The sequence below is a fragment of the Ranitomeya imitator genome, chromosome 1 (genome assembly GCF_032444005.1).
Source record: "Ranitomeya imitator isolate aRanImi1 chromosome 1, aRanImi1.pri, whole genome shotgun sequence".
NCBI lineage: Eukaryota > Metazoa > Chordata > Amphibia > Anura > Dendrobatidae > Ranitomeya > Ranitomeya imitator.
Genome location: NC_091282.1, coordinates 820,812,618 through 820,837,945, shown reverse-complemented (window position 1 = coordinate 820,837,945; position 25,328 = coordinate 820,812,618). Strand labels below are relative to the sequence as shown.

At 44.8% G+C, this 25,328-nt stretch overlaps 1 protein-coding gene across 1 annotated transcript in view; it reads right to left on the bottom strand.

Annotated features, from left to right (window-relative positions):
• ADAMTSL5 (ADAMTS like 5) overlaps nucleotides 1-25,328 on the bottom strand; it is a 207,308-nt gene that overhangs the window by 150,677 nt on the left and 31,303 nt on the right. Inside the window, exons 2-3 of the mRNA XM_069736430.1 lie at nucleotides 17,171-17,229; nucleotides 12,808-12,923 (exon numbers count right to left, since the gene is read on the bottom strand). Coding sequence (XP_069592531.1) covers nucleotides 12,808-12,923; nucleotides 17,171-17,229 — 175 coding nt within the window. The remainder of the gene's footprint in view (nucleotides 1-12,807; nucleotides 12,924-17,170; nucleotides 17,230-25,328) is intronic.

The window sequence follows — 25,328 nt, the reverse complement described above, 5'->3', positions numbered from 1 at the left end:
CCTAGTGAGCACTTTAAACCCTCAGGTGCTTCACAAATTGATCCGTAATAATGAAAAAGTACTTTTTTTCACAAAAAATTTCTTTTCGCCTCAATTTTTTCATTTTCACATGGGCAATAGGATGAAATGGATCCTAAAATTTGTTGGGCAATTTCTCCCGAGTCCGTCGATACCTCACATGTGGGGGTAAACCACTGTTTGGGCACACGGCAGGGCTCGGAAGGGAAGGCGCGCCTTTTGACTTTTTGAATGGAAAATTAGCTCCAATTGTTAGCGGACACCATGTCGCGTTTGGAGAGCCTCTGTGTGCCTAAGCATTGGAGCTCCCCCACAAGTGACCCCATTTTGGAAACTAGACCCCCCAAGGAACTTATCTAGATGCATACTGAGCACTTTAAACCCCCAGGTGCGTCACAGAAGTTTATAACGCAGAGCCATGAAAATAAAAAATAATTTTTCTTTCCTCAAAAATGATTTTTAGCCTGGAATTTCCTATTTTGCCAAGGGTAATAGGAGAAATTGGACCTCAAATGTTGTTGTCCAGTTTGTCCTGCGTACGCAGATACCCCATATGTGGGGGTAAACCACTGTTTGGGCGCACGGCAGGGCTCGGAAGGGAAGGCACGCCATTTGGCTTTTTAAATGGAAAATTAGCTCCAATCATTAGCGGACACCATGTTGCGTTTGGAGAGCCCCTGTGTGCCTAAACATTGGAGATCCCCCACAAATGACCCCATTTTGGAAAATAGACCCCCAAAGGAACTAATCTAGATGTGCGGTGAGCACTTTGAACCCTCAAGTGCTTCACAGAAGTTTATAGCGCAGAGCCATGAAAATAAAAAAAAAAAAATATTTTCTCAAAAATGATTTTTTTAGCTCAGAATTTTTTAATTTTCCCAAGGGTAACAGGAGAAATTTGACCCCAATATTTGTTGTCCAGTTTCTCCTGAGTACGGTGATACCCCGTATGTGGGGGTAAACTACTGTTTGGGCATATGCCAGGGCTTGGAAGTAAAGTAGTGACGTTTTGAAGTGCAGACTTTGATGGAATGCTCTACGGGCGTCATGTTGCGTTTGCAGAGCCCCTGATGTGGCTAAACAGTAGAAACCCCCCACAAGTGACCCCATTTTGGAAACTAGACCCCGAAAGGAACTTATCTAGATATGTGGTGAGCACTTTCAACCCCCAAGTGCTTCACAGAAGTTTATAACGCAGAGCCGTGAAAATAATAAATACGTTTTCTTTCCTCAAAAATAATTTTTTAGCCCCGAATTTTTTAATTTTCCCAAGGGTAACAGGAGAAATTTGACCCCAATATTTGTGGTCCAGTTTCTCCTGAGTACGCTGATACCCCATGTGTGGGGGTAAACCACTGTTTGGGCACACGTCGGGGCTCAGAAGGGAAGTAGTGACTTTTGAAATGCAGACTTTGATGGAATGGTCTGCGGACGTGACGTTGCGTTTGCAGAGCCCCTGGTGTGCCTAAACAGTAGAAACCCCCAAAAGTGACCCCATTTTGTAAACTAGACCCCCCAAGGAACTTATCTAGATATGTGGTAAGCACTTTGACCCCCCAAGTGCTTCACAGACGTTTACAACGCAGAGCCGTGAAAATAAAAAATAATTTTTCTTTCCTCAAAAATGATGTTTTAGCAAGCAATTTTTTATTTTCTCAAGGGTAACAGGAGAAATTGGACCCCAATAATTGTTGCGCAGTTTGTCCTGAGTATGCTGGTACCCCATATGTGGGGGTAAACCACGGTTTGGGCACACGTCGGGGCTCGGAAGTGAGGGAGCACCATTTGACATTTTGAATACAAGATTGGCTGAAATCAATGGTGGCGCCATGTTGCGTTTGGAGACCCCTGATGTGCCTAAACAGTGGAAACCCCTCAATTCTAACTCCAACACTAACCCCAACACACCCCTAACCCTAATCCCAACTGTAGCCATAACCCTAATTACAACCCTAACCCCAACACACCCCTAACCACAACCCTAACCTCAACACACCCCTAACCCTAACCACAACCCTAATTCCAACCCTAACCCTAAGGCTTTGTGCCCACGTTGTGGATTCGTGTGAGATTTTTCAGCACCATTTATGAAAAATCCGCGGGTAAAAGGCACTGCGTTTTACCTGCGGATTTACCGCGGATAGCCAGTGTTTTTGTGCGGATTTCACCTGCGGATTCCTATTGAGGAACAGGTGTAAAACGCTGCGGAATCCGCACAAAGAATTGACATGCTGCGAAAAATACAACGCAGCGTTTCCGCACGGTATTTTCCGCACCATGGGCACAGCGGATTTGGTTTTCCATATGTTTACATGGTACTGTAAACCTGATGGAACACTGCTGTGAATCCGCAGTCAAATCCGCCCTGTGTGCACATAGCCTAATTCTAAAGGTATGTGCACACGCTGCGGAAAACGCTGCGGATCCGCAGCAGTTTCCCATGAGTTTACAGTTCAATGTAAACCTATGGGAAACAAAAATCGCTGTACACATGCTGCAGAAAAACTGCACGGAAACGCAGCGGTTTACATTCCGCAGCATTTCACTTCTTTCTGCGGATTCCGCAGCGGTTTTACAACTGCTCCAATAGAAAATCACAGTTGTAAAACCGCAGTGAAATGCGCAGAAAAACCACGGTAAATCTGTGATAAATCCACAGCGGTTTAGCACTGCGGATTTATCAAAATCCGCTGCGGAAAAATCCACAGAGGACCAGAATACGTGTGCACATACCCTAACCCTAGTTCTAACTCCAACCTTAGTGGAAAAAAAAAATTCTTTATTTTATTATTGTCCCTACCTATGGGGATGACAAAGGGAGGGGTCATTTACTGTTTTTTTTTATTTTGATCACTGTGAGGTTTCATCACATTGATCAAAATTCACATTGAAACGAATCTGCCGGCCGGCAGATTCGGCAGGCGTACTGCGCATGCGCCCGCCATTTTGGAAGATGGCGGCGCCCAGGAAAGAAGACGGACGGACCCCGGGAGGCTCGGTAACTATGATGGCATGTGGTGGGGAGCACGGGGGGTGGATCGGAGCATGGGGGGTGGATCGGAACACGGGGGGGTGGATCGGAAGACGGGGGGTGGATTGGAGCACGGGGGGGTGGATCGCAGTGCGGGGGGGTGGATCGCAGTGCGGGGGGAGGATCGGAGTGCAGGGGGGTTGGATTGGAGCACGGGGTGGGATTGGAGCACGGGGGGAGCGGACAGGAGGACGGGGGAGCGGAGCACAGGATGGAGGGGAGCGGAGCACAGGATGGAGGGGAGCGGACCACAGATCGGGGGGCAGGGGGGGCAGGGGGGGCGATCGGTGGGGTGGGGGCACATCAGTGTTTCCAGCCATGGCCGATGATATTGCAGCATCGGCCATGGCTGGATTGTAATATTTAACCAGTTTTTTAGGTGAAATATTACAAATCGCTGATTGGCGGTTTCACTTTCAACAGCCAATCAGAGCGATCGTAGCCACGGGGGGGTGAAGCCACCCCCCCTGGGCTAAAGTACAACTCCTCCTGTCCCTGCAGGCAGGGTGAAATTACAGTTAACCCTTTCACCCGGCCTGCAGGAGCCCAATCCGGCCATGACGCATATGCTGCGTCACAGGTCGGAATGGCACAGGTTTTCATGACGCATACGGTGCGTCAAAGGTCGGGAAGGGGTTAAAGGGACACTGTCACCTGAATTTGGAGGGAACAATCTTCAGCCATGGAGGCGGGGTTTTGGGGTTTTTGATTCACCCTTTCCTTACCCGCTGGCTGCATGCTGGCTGCAATATTGGATTGAAGTTCATTCTCTGTCCTCCATAGTACACGCCTGCGCAAGGCAAGATTGCACCTTGTGCAGGCATGTACTACAGAGGACAAATAATGAACTTCAATCCAATATTGCAGCCAGCATGCAGCCAGCGGGTGAGGAAAGGGTGAATCAAAAACCCAAAAACCCCGCCTCCATGGCTGAAGATTGTTCCCTCCAAATTCAGGTGACAGTGTCCCTTTAAATAAAGAATGACCTAGACATTTTGGTGTCTATGAACCCGTAATGACCTGGCAAATCATAATGGCAGGTCAATTTTTGTATTTAGTGAACATGATTTAAAAAAAACAACTGTAGAATTACACTTTTTTTTTCAATTTCACCGCACTTGAATTTTTTCCCCCGTTTTCCAGTACATGATATGTTAAAACCAATGCCATAGACTGATATCCATATAAATAAAAAAACTGTACAAATAGAAATTGAAAATGCAAACATAGCTACATTCCGTAGATGCACACATACATTCTGTCACCCCTAAGGTATCTAGTCCTCTAGCGCTTACTATAAGGCCGGCGTCACACTGGCGTATTGTATCTGATGCGATATGCTAATGACACTTGGCTCCTGCTCGCAGCAGAGCAGGAGCCGAGTGTCATGCGTCTGTGCTCCGATTCTCTCGCACAGGGATGATCAGAGCACAGCTGCGGAGGAGGCGGAGAAACAAATTTCTCCATCTCCTCCATTGCTGGGGTCCGCTTGTGCAGGCATGTATTACGGAGGACAGAGAATGAACTTCAATCCAATATTGCAGCCAGCGGGTAAGGAAAGGGTGAATCAAACACCCGAAAACCCCGCCTCTATGGCTGAAAATTGTTCCCTCCAAATTCAGGTGACAGAGTCCCTTTAATACGAGAGAGAGGGAAGGGCAGGTAGGGTGTTAGCATTGCAAGTACATGCTGCAGATCTCTGCTAGGTTGCGTTATGTATAGTGTAGGAACAGATTCTGGGAGTAGAGAAAGAGTTAGGGTTTCATATCCAGTGCCATAATATACAAAATAGTTCTTTGTAGAACTAAATAATATTTCTCAGTACCAGCACATACTAAACATCTTTTTTTTAGAGCTAAATAATATTCCTTGCCTATTGCTGAAATAGCGTATATTTATCTAGCAGTTCTACGACTGGTCTAAAGCCTGCTGACATATGCAAACTAGTGATAAGCGAATATACTCGTTACTCGAGATTTCCCTAGCATGCATGGGTGACCTCCGAGTATTCTTTAGTGCTCGGAGATTTAGTTTTCTTCGCCACAGCTGAATGATTTACAGCTACTAGCCAGCATAAGTACATGTGGGGGTTGCCTGGTTGCTAGGGAATCCCCACATGTAATCAAGCTGGCAAGGAGATGTAAATCATTCAGCTGTGGTGATGAAAACTAAATCTCCGAGCACTAAAAAATACTCGGAGGTCACCTGAGCGTGCTCGGGAAATCTCAAGTAACGAGTATATTCGCTCATCACTATTGCAAACGTCACTATTTAACAGTAATTTACTGGAGTCTGCTGTTGGCGTGTGTAATAAAGGAAATATAAAAAAATTACTCTTCTATTGGTTAAATAGCGTATATTTATCTAGCAGTTGTGCGACTGGCATAAAGCCTGTTGATATACGCAAACGTCACTATTTACCAGTAATTGACCTGATGCGTGTGCACTAAAGGCGATGTGCGATATAAAAAAAAACTCTTCTATTGGTTAAATAGAGTATATTTATCTAGAAATTGTGTGACTGGCTTAAAGCCTGTTCACATATGCAAACGTCACTATTTTACAGTAAATGTCCTGTGTCTGCTGTTGGCGTGTCTAATAAAGGCGATATCAATTTTTTTTTACTCTGCTATTGGTGAAATAGCATACATTAATCTAGCAGTTGTTCAACTGACGTAAAGCCTGCTGACATACACGGACATTACTATTTACCAGTAATTTACCTGAGTCTGCTGTTGTCATGTATAATAAAGGTGATAGCTATAAAAAAAATTACCCACGCATTGCTAGATACAGGGAATTTGTACATAACACCTCTGTGAGGGACAAATAAAGCCAGGAAATTTTTCATTCATAACGCATTCAATATAGGAAAGAGTGACGTTACAGAACAAGGACGTGAATGTGGGGGTGCCTGCCAAGGCCGTGTGACAGATCAGAAGGTAACCTTATCTTATTCTAGCCTTCTGTCAAAATTCGGTCTGCGCGCTACACCACTGTCGAACCCAGACAAGTGCGAGGATATTGTGGGTTGGATGGCAGACAAAGGCTCCAGTGTGTTGACAAGCAGTACCACCAAGTCTTCCACTCAGTCCAGTCTCAGTAGCCAAGAGGCTGGGCCTCACAATCCTCAACCTGGTCCTCCTTCCTGCCCCCATCAAGAGTCACAGGAGACACATGACCCCAAAGCTGGCCAAGCTGAGGAACTGTTTACATTCCCTTGTAATTATTCTGGCCTCTCCCCATGCACCAATAAAGAGGGTCATGAGGAGGTGGAGTGCAGTGATGCACAAACATTTGAGCATCCACAGCAAGAACAAAGCCACGTTGAGGAACTTCAATTCATGTCTGAAGAGGTGCAGTATAATAATGAATCACAGTTGCCATCAGGTCAGCCTAAAATCGCAACTCAGAAAGATGATCAGATCGATGAATTGGAAGATGACGTAGCTGATGATTAGGCCACTGATCCAACCTGTCACGATGGCACGAATAGTGAGCACAGAAGTGCAGAGAGCGATGGATCCGTAGCACGAAAAAATGCAAGAAGAGCTGGTGGTTTGATCAGAGGGAGAACTTGGTCAACTATTCCACAAAGCCCCCCCCTCAGCTACATAACAGGCAAAGGGTGTGTTGTTCACCTGTATGGCAGTTTTTTTTTTTTAAAGTCCTTCAGACAAAAAAACTGTAATTTGTAGCATCTGCCATACCAAGCTGAGAAGAGGCAAGTACACTACCAATGTAAGAAACATCAGCATGCAGAATCACATGGTAGCCAAGCACCTCAGTAGGTAGGCAGAACACCTGGGTACAAAATCTGTGTATCAGGGTGTAACCGCTGCCACTTCCCCTTTGTTATGGCCTTCCCAATCTGCTGTCCAGGAAGCAGGCACTGATGTCTCATAACCTGCGGTTACACAGACACAACAATGAGCAACCGTGTCCTATTCGTTGTCCCAGCGCAGCTTTCAGTTGTCACTGCCAGAGACTTTTAACAGGAAGCAGAAATATCCAACCACCCACCCACAGGACCAAACACCCACATTGCCAGATTTCTAGCCCTGGAAATGTTGCAGTTTCGGTGGTGGGAACTGAGTCTTTTCATGACCGCTTGATGGTGGCAGTCCCACGGTACAAAGAGGAAGCTTTGAATGCCGAGCTGGTGGCTATGGAGCAAGATTTTACATTGGCTGATACCACACAGCCCAGCCTCACACAATATTCTCAGGCCACATTGGGTGATGATGAGGAATAGAAGGAGGAGGGGGATCAGGATGAGGAGGAACAGGACTCCCAATCCTCGCTTCATGCCTGTCCACCATGGATGGCATGAAGAGGAGGAGGCGAGGCATCGTGAGGAGGAGAGGATGGTTAGGGTTCATCCTGGTGGGGACACTGAATGTTTGACTCTTTGCAGTCTGCCACACATGGCACAGTTCATGTCCAGATGCCTTTGCCAAGAACCTCGAGTGAAAGACATTTTGTCCACCATGAAATACTAGCTGTGCACCTTTCTTGACCCATGGTACAAAGCAAAATTTCCTTCTCTCATGTCGGAGTCAGACGTACAATTTTCAGGGCATGCCAGAGGGCCATTGTTGAAGACTTACTGAAAAGATTACCCTCAAACAACACTGCTGGCAGAGGTACCAGCTCTTTTCACCCACAAGAATTACAGGAGAAGAGCATGCACACCAGGAGCAACTCAGGCAGGGAGAAAATGTCCACCAACCAGGCCATTTTCATGAAACCGTCACATCAGCAAGGGCTATCTGTGGATGTAACTATTACATGGAGGGAAAAGCTGACGAAGATGGTGAAGGAGTATTTAAGTGACCATACCAGTGGAGTGCCCCCAAGGGCCATGGGGTACTCAGTACCAGGCCGGGCAATATTCTTAAAGGGGAAGTGAACTGGTCCGTGGCCCTGGGCATCCAATTAAAATGAAAAGGGAAATAGTAGAGGGGATAAATGAAATAGTTTGTGATGCAACCTGTGGTATTCGGCAATAAAGGTTTTAGCCGACTCTGCTTCACAGTCCGCTGGGGCTGTTGGTGATGCAGCAGAGTTGGTACAGCTCTCCACAGGTAGAGCTAGACCCTAGGGCAACTGTATGTATAAGTGATGAGATGATGGTGGTTGTAGTGCAGTGCAGATGGTGGAGCAAACAAATCTGAGGACACAGTGGGGTTGTAGTTTCCTTTACCTTTACTGGATGCATAGAGGTGCAGACCGGAGCCCTGGTTACAGATGACAATGGAGGTCCAGGCAGCCTGAAGCAACTTAGGATCCACTCAGCCAGGTGGGTTGGAGGCCTCCTTTCTGCGCTTCTCTCTCTGTGGTCCTTGCTGCCTAAAGCTATGTTCAGTCCTCTGTTCCTCTCACTTTCTGACAGAAAATGTTACTCGCATGGCAGGCAGCTTAAGCCTTTTCACAGGTGTTGCTCCTCGTTGGCGTCTCCGGGCTCTAACCTGCTGCTGTGCCTTTAGGTGTGTGATGGGGCCAGGGGACCTGCAATCCCCTGCCTCCGGATTTAGCTGCTGGGACCGTGGTACCCTGCAGCCACAGACTCCGGTGTCCAATTCTAGTGCCGAGCTCTGAGATGAGCATGGTCACAGCTCCTCTTAGCAAGCTTTCCTATACTTCTCTCTTCCTCTCTGACTCAGACTGCAACTCTAGTCTGGGGACGAGCTCCTCACTCTTGCAGTCCCCAGCACTGACCAACTGAAAATTCCAAACTAACTTCCTCCTCATGACCAGAGAGAGCACCTCCCCTGAAGTTGAGTCCAGGCTCCCCCTGCTGGCCCGGAGCAGGAACTGTGTTGCATGCTGTGTATACCTGGCCAAGGGATCCCTCCCTCCTTGCTTCCGGCCTGACATCACCCTGTGAGGGAGGCAATGCCATTGTGGCATCTGGACTCCTGGGTTGCTACACCAGCGTGCTTCCTAATTCTTCAGTGCCTTTTAACTATTGGTTATCCAAGCTGCACACTTGACCCGACCTATCCTTGCTGCCATGCCTTGCCGTAAGTGTGTTGTCTGAGCGGGTTTTTAGTTTGGCCAGTGCAATCATACCGCATAGGCGCACAAGACTGTCAACAGAAAATGCAGACAGGTTGACTTTTCTAAAATTGAATAAGGCCTGTATTTCCTTTGTAAGCCCTACGGATGACAGCAACCCAACCTAAATGCAGCCCAAATGTTCTTTTTTGTATGTTGTCTTGACGCCCATCCCTTACCTTCCAAACCCTTCAAAACAGCTGACATGTGCCGGGAAAGATGTGGGCTCAGCGCCGGAGCGAGCCCACATCAAAGGGAGGGATTCCGACATGGGCGTTCTATTACACCGAACATTGTAAAGTGGTTAAAAAAAATTTTGGTTTGGTTTGGTAGGTCTTCTTATAAATCCATAAGACTAGCGCAATAGTCTGACAACATTATTCCCAGATACTATATGTGAGTCAGAAAGGCATGCAGGCATCTTCTCTATTCTGTTCCCATTTAGATTTAGCTCTTTCCCATCAAATTCAGCTTTTTTTCCCATACCCCCAAACCTGTTTGTTGGGTTCAGCAGAAAAAATATTTGGCTTTCCCATTGACTTGCATTGTATTCGTTGCCTGGTCCACTCCCGTCTTACCCGCTATCTCTCAGATAACTCTCTTCTCGACCCTCTTCAATCTGGTTTCCGCTCTCTACACTCTACTGAAACTGCCCTCACTAAAGTCTCTAATGACCTACTAACAGCTAAATCTAATGGTCACTACTCCATGCTAATTCTCTTGGATCTCTCTGCAGCATTTGATACTGTGGATCATCAGCTCCTCCTCACTATGCTCCGCTCCATCGGCCTCAAGGACACCGTTCTCTCCTGGTTCTCCTCCTATCTCTCTGACCGATCCTTCACTGTATGTTTTGCTGGTTCCTCCTCCTCTCACCTTCCCCTTACTGTTGGGGTTCCTCAAGGATCAGTCCTAGGCCCCCTCCTCTTCTCTTTGTATACTGCCCCTATTGGACAAACAATCAGTAGATTTGGCTTCCAGTACCATCTCTATGCTGACGACACCCAACTATACACTTCTTCTCCTGATCTCACGCCTGCCTTATTAGAAAACACCAGTGATTGTCTTACCGCTGTCTCTAGCATCATGTCCTCCCTCTATCTGAAACTAAACCTGTCAAAAACTGAACTCCTCGTGTTTTCTCCCTCTACTAACCTACCTTTGCCTGACATTGCCATCTCCGTTTGCGGTTCCACCATTACTCCAAAGCAACATGCCCGCTGCCTTGGGGTCATCCTTGATTCTGACCTTTCATTCACCCCCCACATCCGATCACTGGCTCGCTCTTCTTACCTGCATCTCAAAAACATTTCTAGAATTCGCCCTTTTCTTACTTTCGACTCTGCAAAAACTCTTACTGTTTCACTTATTCATTCTCGTCTGGACTATTGTAACTCTCTACTAATCGGCCTCCCTCTTACCAAACTCTCCCCGCTCCAATCTGTCCTGAATGCTGCTGCCAGGATCATATTCCTCACCAACCGTTACACCGATGCCTCTACCTTGTGCCAGTCATTACACTGGTTACCCATCCACTCAAGAATCCAGTACAAAACTACTACCCTCATCCACAAAGCACTCCATGGCTCAGCACCACCCTACATCTCCTCTCTGGTCTCAGTCTACCACCCTACCCGTGCCCTCCGCTCCGCTGATGACCTCAGGTTAGCATCCTCAATAATCAGAACCTCCCACTCCCGTCTCCAAGACTTTACACGTGCTGCGCCGATTCTTTGGAATGCACTACCTAGGATAATACGATTAATCCCCAATCCCCACAGTTTTAAGCGTGCCCTAAAAACTCATTTGTTCAGACTGGCCTACCGCCTCAATGCATTAACCTAACGATCCCTGTGTGGCCTATATTAAAAAAAAAAAAAAAAATTAATTAACTGGTTCATGCAGCTTTACATGAACACCCAAGCCTTACACTATGGCTGGTCCGAATAACTATAGCAATTGTTACCATCCACCTCTCGTGTCTCCCCTTTTCCTCATAGTTTGTAAGCTTACGAGCAGGGCCCTCACTCCTCTTGGTATCTGTTTTGAACTGTATTTCTGTTATGCTGTAATGTCTATTGTATGTACAAGTCCCCTCTATAATTTGTAAAGCGCTGCGGAATATGTTGGCGCTATATAAATAAAAATTATTATTATTATTATATTATTATTATTATTCGTTATTTGGTATGAATACCAGAATAGTAGAAATTATTCGGAATGATTTTCTCAAATCCGAATATTTCACTATTCGTTCATTACTAATCATAACCCCTTTCCATTACCTATCCTGTACATATCAGTCTTTTTCATTTTCCTTCTATCCCTTTAATTTTTTTCTCTTTCCTTTTTCCCATTTTCCTTAATAAACCATATTTTTCCTGTCCCCTTCACATCCTTAACCCTTTGCACTCTTTATTTTACCTATAATATGTCGTGCCTTGAAATTTTGCTCATTTGCTTTTATTTTCATCTTGTTTGCATCTGTATTACAGAGTATTTATAATATAAAAAATAAAAACTACTTTAATAAAAAAGTGCCCACTGTGCGCCCAAGGATGTGGCTGAACTGTGCGGGTTTGCTTTTTTTCTCTCTCGTATTCGCCGTGGAGCTGAAAAAAAACACATGTAAAAAACTGCAGTTACTTTTTTATGTGCAGAATCAAAGCTGTTCTGTACTATAAAAAGCACATTAAAAACGCACCTTCACGTCTGCACCAAAAACGCATTAAATAAGGCGGAGAAGATTGATATTCTGTAGTTTGGTGTGGATCAGGAAGAGAACAAAAAACATAGTATTTTTGCAATGTGTTGAACACAGCCTTACAGACAGGTGTCATATAGTGACGCTACAAAAAGATTAGAAAGTTCTGTCAGCTCCGACTGTGAATGAAGGAAAAAAAAAGTCCCCAGGTCCCAATTAAAGATGAACAGGTGAAGTCGCTCCAGCCCAAACTAATCAAAAGTCTCGCCGGCGATGCTGGAAGTTTAGCGATATAAGCCCTCCCATCCAGCCGCCAGGTAACACTGACTTGCACACTGGACTGGCGTCCCGAGAATGCATCCACTCATCTCTAGTCCCAACTGTCCCAGATACAGCGGACAGTCCTGGATTTTTGTTTTAACCCAGCAGTCTCGGTCGTCTGCTGAATGTCCTTCACTGCGAGCTCCCCTCTGACAACTCCTCTTACTGTGGGAGAAAGAAATTTACACATGTACATTTTATTTTGTAAGCTACACAATAGCCACAATATTACAGGTATTATCAACAATATTACATATCAAGAGTATTATCAACAGTAATATCAACACTATTAAATGCAATATGTAAAATAGGGGCAGGTCAGTGAGGGATCAGTGACCTGTCAGAAGCCATACAGATGACTACCTAATCAGAGCACCACATGAAGACCCCGACAGGCCGCCCCAGGGCACGAGCATATCATTAACTCAAAACTGAAAATAAAGATTAAACAAGAACCACAAGACAGATTTCATCACCAAGTATCGTTGTAATCTGTATAATGGCGCCGACCTGACACTGTCTGTAGTTACTGTGCACAATCCTGCTGACAGGTTAGGTTTGAAAAAGTTAGACAAATAATTCAGAATTTTGGCTTTTTTTTGTAGATAAACAGTAACAAAATTATTGAAATACCTTATGTGAAGTTTTAAAGATGTGGTTTTTCTTTGCTTACCTTTGGCATTTATGTGTTCTAAGTGTCACCCCTTTTCCACAGGAACTGGAGCAACCAGACCAAGGCCCCCATGTTGTCCAAACACCAGAGATTGAATGGAAAATCCTGTTTTCTTCCTGATTTGTTTGTAAAAGAAAAAAACTGATCAGAATAAAAAGAATTTACTGTTGTCTACAAACTATTAGATTCCCGGGACATTCACTTGTTCTTCTTCTAATGTGGTGTACTTATTTCTGTGCACTATATGTCCTACTGGGAATCTTTATGTTGGAGGAGCAGGACAGAAACTGAGAACAAGAATGAGGTCTCATTGCCACTCGATTGCAGACAAAAATTCTAGCTATATATGAAAGTTCTCATACAGAAACGCAACTTCAAATCACAAAAACATTGAAATATCTGGGAATATAAATTTATTTTATTTTTGCACACAGGACTAAATCTGTCACAAAGATTTATGACTTAGGCCGGAGTCACACTAAACGAACAGGACCCTCAGTTTACACAGAACATTATGTTCAGTGATGAGGCAAACTTTTTTGGTGGGCCTTTTTATGGATACACCTAAATAACATGGGAATGGTGTCAGTTTTCTTGTGTAGGGTGTCTTGCATTGAAATCTGCTGCAATCACCCAGATACTGCATTCACCAGACATCAACACAATTTCTAGAATAAATATAAAATATAACCCGGGGCGCTGCACTTAATCACATCTTTGCTGCAAATTGAGAGGACACTATCACCCTTTCTGTCCATTTTTAAATTAAATACATGCAGAGTTCATATTTGCCCAAAAAGACCAGATAGTGGGAAGAATTCCCAACAATATATATATATATATATATATATATATATATATATATACTAGCTGAAGAGCCCGGCGTTACCTGGGCATAGTAAATATCTGTGGTTAGTTATAGCACCTCACTTGTCTTATTTTCCCATCACGCCTCTCATTTTCCCAATCACATCTTTCATTTTCCCCCTCACACCTCTCATTCCCCCCTAACACTTGTCATTTCAACCTCACATCTGTCATTTTCTGATCACTCCACTATTTTTCCTCACTCCTCTCATTTTGCACTCACACCTTTTCATTTTCACCTCACACCTCTCATTTTCACCTCATCACCTCAGTATATACATGTTTGTCATCTCCCTTATATATAGTATACATCTGTATGTCATCTCCTGTATATAGTATATACCTGTATGTCATCTCCCCTGTATATAGTATATACCTGCTGTGTGTCATCTCCCTTATATATAGTATATACCTGAATGTCATCTCCTTCTATATATAGTATATACCTGTATGTCATCTCCTCCTGTATATAGTATATACCTGTGTGTCATCTCCCCTGTATATAGTATATACCTGTGTGTCATCTCCTCCTGTATATAGTATATACCTGTGTGTCATCTCCCCTGTATATAGTATATATCAGTGTGTCATCTCCTCCTGTATATAGTATATACCTGCATGTCATCTTCTATATATAGCATATACCTGTATGTCATCTCCTCCTGTATATAGTATATACCTGTAGGTCATCTGCTCCTGTATATAGTATATACCTGTGTGTCATCTCCTCCTGTATATAGTATATACCTGTATGTCATCTCCTCCTGTATATATATGTACCTGTATGTCATCTCCTCCTCTATATAGTATATACCTGTGTGTCATCTCTCCTGTATATAGTATATATCTGTGTGTCATCTCCTCCTGTATTAGACCTCGTTCACATGTTATTTGCTCAGTATTTTTACCTCAGTATTTGTAAGCTAAATTGGCAGCCTGATAAATCCCCAGCCAACAGGAAGCCCTCCCCCCTGGCAGTATATAGTAGCTCACACATACACATAATCGACAGGTCATGTGACTGACAGCTGCCGTATTTCCTATATGGTACATTTGTTGTAGTTTGTCTGCTTATTAATCAGATTTTTATTTTTGAAGGATAATACCAGACTTGTGTGTGTTTTAGGGCGAGTTTCGTTTGTCAAGTTGTGTGTGTTGAGTTGCGTGTGGCGACATGCATGTAGCGACTTTTGTGAGATGAGTTTTGTGTGGCAACATGCGTGTAGCAACTTTTTGTGTGTCGAGTTGCATGTGACAGGTTAGTGTAGCAAGTTGTGTGCAGCAAGTTTTGCGCATGGCGAGTTTTGCGCGTGGCGAGTTTTATGTGTGGTGCCTTTTGAGTATGTGAAAGTTTTGTGTGAGGCAACTTTTGCATGTGTTGCAACTTTTGTGCATGTGGCAATTTTTCCGCGTGTGCAAGTTTTGCGTGTGGCGAGTTTTCCATGAGGTGAGTTTTGCACTTGTGGCGAGTTTTGCAAGAGCCTAGTTTTTGCATGTGGCGAGTTCTGCGCGTGGCGAGTTTAAGTGGCGACTTTTGTCTTTCGACTTTTATGTGGCGAGGTTGGTGTATTTGTGGTGAAATGTGTGCTGAGGGTAATATGTGTTCAAGCATGTGGTAGTGTGTGGCGCATTTTGTGTGTGTGTTTATATCCCCGTGTGTGGTGAGTATTCCATGTCGGGGCCCCACCTTAGCAACTGTACGGTATATACTCTTTGGCGCCATCGCTCTCATTCTTTAAGTCCCCTTTGTTCACATGTGGCAGCTGTTAATTTGCCTCCAACACTTTTCCTTTCATTTTTTCGCATTATGTAGATAGGAGCAAAATTGTTTGGTGAATTGGAAAGCGCGGGGTTAAAATTTCACCTCACAACATAGCCTATGACGCTCTTGGGGTCCAGACGTGTGATTGTGCAAAATTTTGTGGCTGTAGCTGCGACGCCTCCAACACTTTTCCTTTCACTTTTTCCCCATTATGTAGATAGGGGCAAAATTGTTTGGTGAATTGGAAAGCACGGGGTTAAAATTTCACCTCACAACATAGCCTATGACGCTCTCGGGGTCCAGACGTGTGACTGTGCAAAATTTTGTAGCTGTAGCTGCGACGCCTCCAACACTTTTCCTTTCACTTTTTTCCCCATTATGTAGATAGGTAGATAGGGGCAAAATTGTTTGGTGAATTGGAACGCGCGGGGTTAAAATTTTGCCTCACAACATAGCCTATGACGCTCTCGGGGTCCAGACGTGTGACTGTGCAAAATTTTGTGGCTGTAGCTGCGACGGTGCAGATGCCAATCCCGGACATACACACATACACACACACACACATTCAGCTTTATATATTAGATATATATATATATATATATATATATATATATATATATATATATGTATATATAGATATATATGCACCTAAATGGAGTGTAAAAGTTGACACAGTATATTCAGTGCCACCTATTATTCATTTACCTGTGTGTCAGGATGATGCTGCAGCGATGGTGGTTCCAAATATGGAAGGTCCTTGCGGTATGCACTAGTTCGTGCATGCCAGATTTCACCAAACAGAGAAGGCCTCCTTACTGGTGGGGCGCCGTGACAGACGCCCCTGTTTTTTGGTAACAAGTTACCGCGTGTAGGTGTTCCCGGTCAAAAGCCGGCGAACAGCCAACAAGTTGCAGGAAGCTGCAGGACCTTGTGTGATGTCACGGTCACGTGATACCTCACGTGACTGGCTATGGCTATGGAGCACCCTACGGACCGCAATCCAACGCGTTTTGGAATCACAGACAGAATTAGACGATTGCATAGTAGATATATACAGCTCTGGCAAATATTAAGAGACCACTGCACAGTTTTATAAAAATCAGCTTCTCTACATGTCTGACAGACATTCTATTCCACCTCATTCTACTTAATGTGCTTCTGATTAGGTGATCACCTGAACCAAATCTTATTTAACGAAGGAAAATATAAAAAACACTGCTGTGGTGTTCACAATCCTCTTACAATATGACAAGCCGGATGACAAAACAAGTGCTAGTAATATCCCAAAAGTAATAGGAATGAAAAAATAACTTTTAACCATGCCAAATGAGTTGAAAAGAAAAGTCTTGAGTTAGGAAAAGAAGAGCTCAATTCTGGCTTTACTAGCAGAGGGATACAGTGAGTGTCATGTTGCCTCCATCCTTAAACTTTCTAAGATGGCAGTCAAATACAACAGGGTCAAGCAGCAGACATTGGGAACAACAAAGCTAAAGTCCGGCAGAGGGCAAAAATGACTCTCCACTGACCGTGATGACCGTCATCTTATTCGATTGTCACTCAGCAACCGCAGGATCACATCAAGTGACCTACAAAAGAAATGGCAAATGACAGCTGGGGTGAAGTGCATAGAAGAACAGTTCGTTACAGGCTCCTAGAGGCAGGACTCAAGTCATGTTAAGGTAGAAAAAAGCCTTTCATCAATGAGAAGCAAAGGAGAGCCAGGCTGAATTTTGCCAAAGACCCTAAGGATTGGACCATATTGGACTGGAGTAAGGTAATCTTCTCTGATGAGTCTAATTTTCAGCTACATACAAGGTTATCCTGAAAAAATGGTTGATTTTTTCTGCTCAGGCAACATTCCTCAACTCTGAGGACTGTTTTTCCCAGCAGGACAATGCGCCATGCAACACAGCTAGGTCAATCAAGGTGTGGATGAAGGACCACCACATCAAATCCCTGTCATAGCCAGCCCAATTTCCAGACCTGAACCCCATTGAAAACCTCTGGAATGTAATCAAGAGGAAGATGGATAGTCACAAGCCATCAAACAAAGCCATCAAACTGCTTAAATTTTGGCACGATGAGTGGCATAAGGTCACCCAAAATCAGTGTGAAAGACTGGTGGAAAGACTGGTGGAAAGCATGTCAAGACGCTTGAAAGCTGTGATTAAAAATCATGGTTATTCCACAAAATATTGATTTCCGAACTCCTCCTGAGATAAAATATTATTATTGTTGTTTCTAAATGATTATGAACTGTTTTCTTTGTTTTATTTGAGGTCTGAAAGCACAGTTTTTTTTAGTAATTTTGACCACTTCTCCTTGTCAGAAAATATATACACTGCTCAAAAAGATAAATGAACATTTAAATAACACAAAAAAACTCCAAGTAAATCAAACTTCTGTGTAATCAAACTGTCCACTTAGGACGCAACACTGTTTGACAATCAATTTCACATGCTGTTGCGCAAATGGAATAGACAACAGATGGAAATTATTGGCAAGTATCAAGACACACTCAATAAAGGAGTGGTTCTGCAGGTGGGGACTACAGACCTCATCTCAGTACCAATGCTTTCTAGCTGATGTTTTGGTCACTTTTGAATGGTGGTTGTGCTTTCACATTCGTGGTAGCATGAGACGGACTCCACAACCCACACAAGTGGCTCAGGCAGCGCAGGTCATTCAGGATGACACATCAATGCGAGCTGTGGCAAGAAGGTTTGCTGTGTCTGTCAGCGTACTGTCCAGAGGCTGGAGGCACTATCAAGAGACAGGCCAGTACACCATGAGATGTTGAGGGGGCTGTAGGAGGGCAAGAACCCAGCAGCAGGACCGCTACCTCAGCCTTTGTGCAAGGAGGAACAGGAGGAGCACTGGCAGAGCCCTGCAAAATGACCTCCAGCAGGCCACAAATGTGCATGTGTCTGCACAAATCATTAGGAACCGACTCTATGAGGATGGTCTGAGTGCCCAATGTCCACAGAGGGGGTTGTGCTCACAGCCAAACACCATGCAGGACGCTTGGCATTTGCCATAGAACACCAGGATTGGCAAATTTCATCACTGGCACCCTGTGCTCTTCACAGATGAAAGCAGGATCACACTGAGCACTTGTGACAGACGTAACAGAGTCTGGAGACGCCGTGGAGAGTGATCTGCTGCCTGCAACATCCTTCAGCATGACCGGTTTGGCAGTGGGTCAGTAATGGTGTGTGGTGGCATTTCTTTGTAGGGCCGCACAGCCCTCCATGTGCTCGCCAGAGGTAGCCTGACTGCTATTAGGTACCGAGATGAGATCCTCAGACCCCTTGTGAGACCATGTGCTGGTGCAGTTGGCCCTGGGTTCCTCCTAATTCAGGACAATGCCAGACCTCATGTGGCTGGAGTGTGTCAGCAGTTCCTGCAAGATGAAGGCATTGAAGCTATGTACTGACCCGCCCATTCCCCAGACCTGAATCTGATTGAACACATCTGGCACATCATGTCTCTCACCATCCACCAATGTCACGTTGTACCACAGACTGTCCAGGAGTTGGCGGATGCTTTAGTCCAGGCCTGGGAGGAGATCCCTCAGGAGACCATCCGCCGCCTCATCAGGAGCATGCCCAGGCATTGTAGGGAGGTCATACAGGCACGTGGAGGCCACACGCACTACTGAGCATCATTTCCTTGTCTTGAGGCATTTCCACTGAAGTTGGATCAGCCTGTAACTTCATTTTCCACTTTGACTTTGAGCATCTTTCGAACTCCAGACCTCCGTGTGATCTTAGTTAACTCCAGACCTCCGTGGGATCTTAGTTGTGATTTACGTTGATAATTTTTAGATTTTATTGTTCTCAACACATTCCACTATGTAATGAATAAAGATTTACAACTGGAATATTTCATTCAGTGATATCTAGGATGTGGGATTTTAGTGTTCCCTTTATTTTTTTGAGCAGTACTTATATATATTACATAGATAGATAGAAGAAAAACTGGCAATTCAACTGTCAGGGACATATACAAGTAGTACAGTGTGTGCAGCTTACTGTACATGTGTTTAATTAATAAAAGATTACTTTTCTGAAAATGTGACATGAGCTCCTGAGTAATTTTCGTAACTAGCAGAGAAAAAATGATTTACGGTCCCCCTATAATTAATAACCAGCAAAGGCTATGCAGACAGCTGCAGGCTGATATTAATAGCCTAGGAAGAGGACGTGGATACTGGCCGCCCAGGCTAAAAACATCAGCTTTCAGCTTCCCCAGAAAAGGAACATCTCTAAGATGTGCCAATTCTGGCACTTAGCCTCGCTCTTTCCACTTTCCCTGTAGCGGTGGCAAGTGGGGTGATAGTTGGGGGGGCTGATGTCACCTTTGTATTGTCAGATAACATCAAGCCCCGAGGTTAGTAATGGAGAGGCGTAAATAAAATGTCCCCATTACTAGCTCCATAGTCATATTGTATAAAAACACATACACTCAGAATAAAGTCCTTTGATTGAATGAATGATACAGTCTCCTTTAATGTTCTTAATTAAACCATACTCACGACTTTGCCCATTCCCTCGACCAGCGTCGGACTGGAGCACCTTGGGCCCACCAGAGAAAATCATTCTTGGGGCCCACTATGTAGCTACCTAGGAATAGATACAAGACCACCAATTGTGCGGTAAAAAGCGCTAATATCAGGGTATAATATAAGGTAGTTCACGTCTTAATAATGTAGCAAGGGTTGGGGTAGCCCCCTCACAGAATATAATGTAGCCCCCTCATAAAATATAATGCAGTCCCCTCTCATAGAATATAATGCAGCACCCCACAAAATATAATGCAACCCTCTCAGGTATGACGCAGTCCCCACCATAGAATATAATGTAGCACCCCATAGGGTATAATGCAGCCCCCCTCATATAGTATAATGCCACCCACCACAGAATATAATGTAGTCCCCTGAGAGAATAATGCAGCCCCACCACAGAATATAATGCAGCCCCCCCATAGAGTATACTGTAACCCCTCATATAGTATGATGTAGCCCCCCATAATATAATGTAGTACCTTGAGTATAATGCAGTCCCCCCACAGAATATAATGTAGCCCCCCAGGGCCGTATTTAGAGTTTCTGCTGCCCTAGGCACTTTTAGTGCTGCCTCCCCTTTTGGTGAGTATGACACTATCCGTAGTGACTTTGGCAAGAATCGCTGATGTGAAAGTAGCCTTTTGCAGCAGATCGGGCAGTTTTTCTGCATCTGCCGTGTAATGGATCACTTACGGCAACACTGCGTTCGGCCTCATTCATTCCCTATGGGATTTGCGGCACTTGCCGTGATCTGGCAAATGTGGTACCATACCTCCCAACTTTTGAAGGGAAGGAGGTATTAGGTTTGCGGCGCGCGTAGTGCGCCGCGGCAAATTTTAGGCCACGCCTCTGACCAGACCCATTTCACAACTAGTCACACCCATATCCACGTCCCAACCGCAGCCATTTAGCACTGCTGATCACACTGTTTCATATACAATAATTATAAGCAAACAAAAATATGGCCACACAGTGCTCAATACTGTATAACGGCCACACATGATGCTCAATACTGTATAACGGCCACCACACATGATGCTCCATACTGTATAATGGCCACACATGATGCTCCATACTGTATAATGGCCACACATGATGCTCCATACTGTATAATGGCCACACATGATGCCCATACTGTATAATGGCCACACATGATGCTGCATACTGTATAACGGCCACACATGATGCTCCATACTGTATAACGGCCACACATGATGCTCCATACTGTATAATGGTCACACATGATGCTCCATACTGTATAATGTCCATTGGCCACACATGATGGTCCATACCGTATAACGGCCACACATGATGCTCAATACTGTATAATGACCCCCCCCCCCTCCTGTATGCATGGCTCATCTCCCTCCTATCCCATATACATAGCTCATATTACCCCCCCCTGTATGCATAACTCATATTCCCCCCCTGTATGCATGGCTCATATCCCCCCCGTATGCATGGCTCATATCCCCCCCTGTATCCATGGTTCATATCCCCCCCCGTATGCATGGCTTATATTCCCCCCTGTATGAATGGCTCATAGTCCGCCCCTGTATGCATGGCTCATATCCCCCCCCCCCTGTATGCATGGCTTATATTCCCCCCTGTATGCAAGGCTCATATTCCGCCCCTGTATGCATGGCTCATAGTCCGCCCTGTATGCATGGCTCATAGTCCCCCCTGTATGCATGGCTCATATTCCCCCCTGCATGGCTCATATTCCCCCCTGCATGGCTCATAGTCCCCCCTGCATGGCTCATAGTCCCCCCTGCATGGCTCATAGTCCCCCCTGCATGGCTCATAGTCCCCCATGTGTTGTGAGTTCTGTTTTTGGGCTCCCTCTGGTGGTTACTGATGGTACTGGGTGACTTGTCTTTCCTGGGTTTCTGGGTTCCACCTGATCCATCAGCATATGGGAGTTTCCTATTTAACCTGGCTTTGCTGGCATTTCCTCGCCGGTTATCAATGTATCCAGTGTGTCTTGTTACCTCTGCTCCCTGCTCCTAGAACCTTCTGGTCAAGCTAAGTTTGGATTTTCCTGTTTTGGTGTTTTGCTTTATTTGGTTTTTAGTCCAGCCTGCAGATATGTGATTCTTGCTGCTGGTTGCTCTAGTGGGCTGAAATTGCTCCTCATGTACCATGAGTTGGCACATGAGTTCAAGTAATTTCAGGATGGTTTTTTGAAGGGTTTTTCGCTGACCGCGCAGTTCACTTTTGTATCCTCTGCTATCTAGCTTTAGCGGGCCTCATTTTGCTGAAACTGTTTTCATACTGCGTATGTGCTTTCCTCTCATTTCACCGTCATTATATGTGGGGGGCTGCTATTTCTGTGGGGGATTTCTCTGGAGGCAAGAGAGGTCTGTGTTTCTACTAATAGGGGAAGTTAGATCTTCGGCTGGAGCGAGACGTCTAGGATCATCGTAGGCACGTTCCCCGGCTACTTTTATTTGTGTGTTAGGTTCAGGGTCGCGGTCAGCTCAGGTTCCATCGCCCTAGAGCTTGTTTGTATCTGTGCTTGTCCTTTGGTGATCCCCTGCCATTGGGATCATGACAGTATAACCGGCCCACAAAGTGTTAATTGTATTGGCTGAAGTAGGAGGATAAGTAGTCTGAGGAAGTTTTTTTTTTTTTTTTTTTTCCCTTCTCTTTCCCTCAGAGTTTGCTGCCTAGCCTTATTGCAGCCTGGCTACTTCCTCCTCCTCTTAATCTTTGAATGGCTCTGATCCCAGCTGTTTATCATGGACGTCCAGAGTTTGGCTTCCAGCCTGAATAATCTTGCCACTAAGGTTCAAAATATACAGGATTTTGTTGTACATGCTCCTATGTCTGAACCTAGAATTCCTGTCCCAGAGTTTTTTTCTGGAGATAGATCTCGTTTTCTGAATTTTAGGAACAATTGCAAGTTGTTTCTTTCTCTGAAATCTCGCTCCTCTGGAGACCCTGCTCAGCAAGTCAAGATAATTATATCTTTCCTGCGGGGTGACCCTCAGGATTGGGCATTTGCATTGGCACCAGGGGACCCTGCGTTGCTTAATGCGGATGCGTTTTTTCTGGCATTGGGTTTGCTCTATGAGGAACCTAACCAAGAGATTCAGGCTGAAAAAGCTTTGTTGGCCCTCTCTCAGGGGCAAGATGAAGCAGAAATTTATTGTCAAAAATTTCGGAAGTGGTCGGTGCTTACTCAGTGGAATGAGTGCGCTCTGGCTGCAAAGTTCAGAGATGGCCTTTCTGAGGCCATTAAAGATGTTATGGTGGGGTTCCCTGCGCCTGCTGGTCTGAATGAGTCTATGACTATGGCTGTTCAGATTGATCGGCGTTTACGGGAGCGCAAACCTGTGCATCATTTGGCGGTGTCATCTGAACCGTCACCTGAGATAATGCAATGTGATAGAATTCAGTCCAGAAGTGAACGGCAAAAGTATAGGCGGAAAAAAGGGTTGTGCTTTTATTGTGGTGATTCAGCTCATGTTATATCAGCATGCTCTAAACGCACAAAAAAGGTTGATAAGTCTGTTGCCATTAGTACTTTACAGTCTAAGTTCATTCTGTCTGTGACTCTGATTTGTTCATTATCATCCATTTCCGTCGATGCCTATGTGGATTCAGGCGCTGCCCTGAGTCTTATGGATTGGTCATTTGCCAATCGCTGTGGGTTTAGTCTGGAGCCTCTGGAAGTCCCTATTCCTTTGAAGGGAATTGACTCTACACCTTTGGCTATGAATAAACCTCAGTACTGGACACAAGTGACCATGCGTATGACTCCCGTTCATCAGGAGGTGATTCGCTTCCTGGTACTGTATAATTTGCATGATGTTCTAGTACTTGGTCTGCCATGGTTACAAACTCATAATCCAGTCCTTGACTGGAAAAAAATGTCTGTGTTAAGCTGGGGTTGTCAGGGGGTTCATGATGATGCACCTCCGATTTCTATCGCTTCATCTACTCCTTCTGAGATTCCTGTGTTTTTGTCTGACTATCGGGATGTTTTTGAGGAGCCTAAGCTCAGTTCGCTTCCTCCTCACAGGGATTGCGATTGTGCTATAAATTTAATTCCAGGCAGTAAATTTCCTAAAGGTCGTTTGTTCAATCTGTCAGTGCCAGAGCATACTGCTATGCGGGATTATGTTAAGGAGTCCTTGGAAAAGGGACATATTCGTCCATCTTTGTCCCCTTTGGGAGCAGGTTTTTTTTTCGTGGCCAAAAAAGATGGTTCCTTGAGGTCTTGTATAGATTATCGTCTTTTGAATAAGATTACCGTAAAATATCAGTATCCTTTGCCATTGTTGACTGATTTGTTTGCTCGCATTAAGGGGGCTAAATGGTTCACTAAGATTGATCTTCGGGGTGCGTATAATCTTATACGAATAAAGCAAGGTGATGAGTGGAAAACCGCATTTAATACGCCTGAGGGCCATTTTGAGTATTTGGTAATGCCTTTTGGACTTTCTAATGCTCCTTCAGTCTTCCAGTCCTTTATGCACGATATTTTCCGTGAATATCTGGATAAATTTATGATTGTGTATTTGGATGATATTTTGGTTTTTTCTGATGACTGGGAGTCTCATGTTCAGCAGGTCAGGAAGGTGTTTCAGGTCCTGCGGGCCAATTCCTTGTTTGTAAAAGGCTCAAAGTGTCTCTTTGGAGTCCAGAAGATTTCTTTCTTGGGGTATATTTTTTCCCCTTCTACTATTGAGATGGATCCCGTCAAGGTTCAGGCTATTTGTGACTGGACGCAGCCTACATCTCTTAAGAGTCTACAGAAGTTCTTGGGCTTTGCTAATTTCTATCGTCGTTTTATAACTAATTTTTCTAGTGTTGTTAAGCCTTTGACGGATTTGACTAAGAAGGGTGCTGATGTTGCTAATTGGTCTCCTGCGGCTGTGGAGGCCTTTCAGGAACTTAAGCGCCGGTTTTCTTCTGCTCCTGTGTTGCGTCAGCCAGATGTTTCGCTCCCTTTTCAGGTTGAGGTTGATGCTTCCGAGATTGGAGCGGGGGCGGTTTTGTCACAGAGAAGCTCCGATGGCTCAGTGATGAAGCCATGCGCGTTTTTTTCTAGAAAGTTTTCGCCGGCTGAGCGGAATTATGATGTTGGTAATCGGGAACTTTTGGCCATGAAGTGGGCATTTGAGGAGTGGCGTCATTGGCTAGAGGGTGCTAGACATCGTGTGGTGGTCTTGACTGATCACAAAAATTTGATTTACCTTGAGTCTGCCAGGCGTCTGAATCCTAGACAGGCTCGTTGGTCACTGTTTTTCTCTCGTTTCAATTTTGTGGTTTCATACCTGCCAGGTTCAAAGAATGTGAAGGCGGATGCTCTTTCTA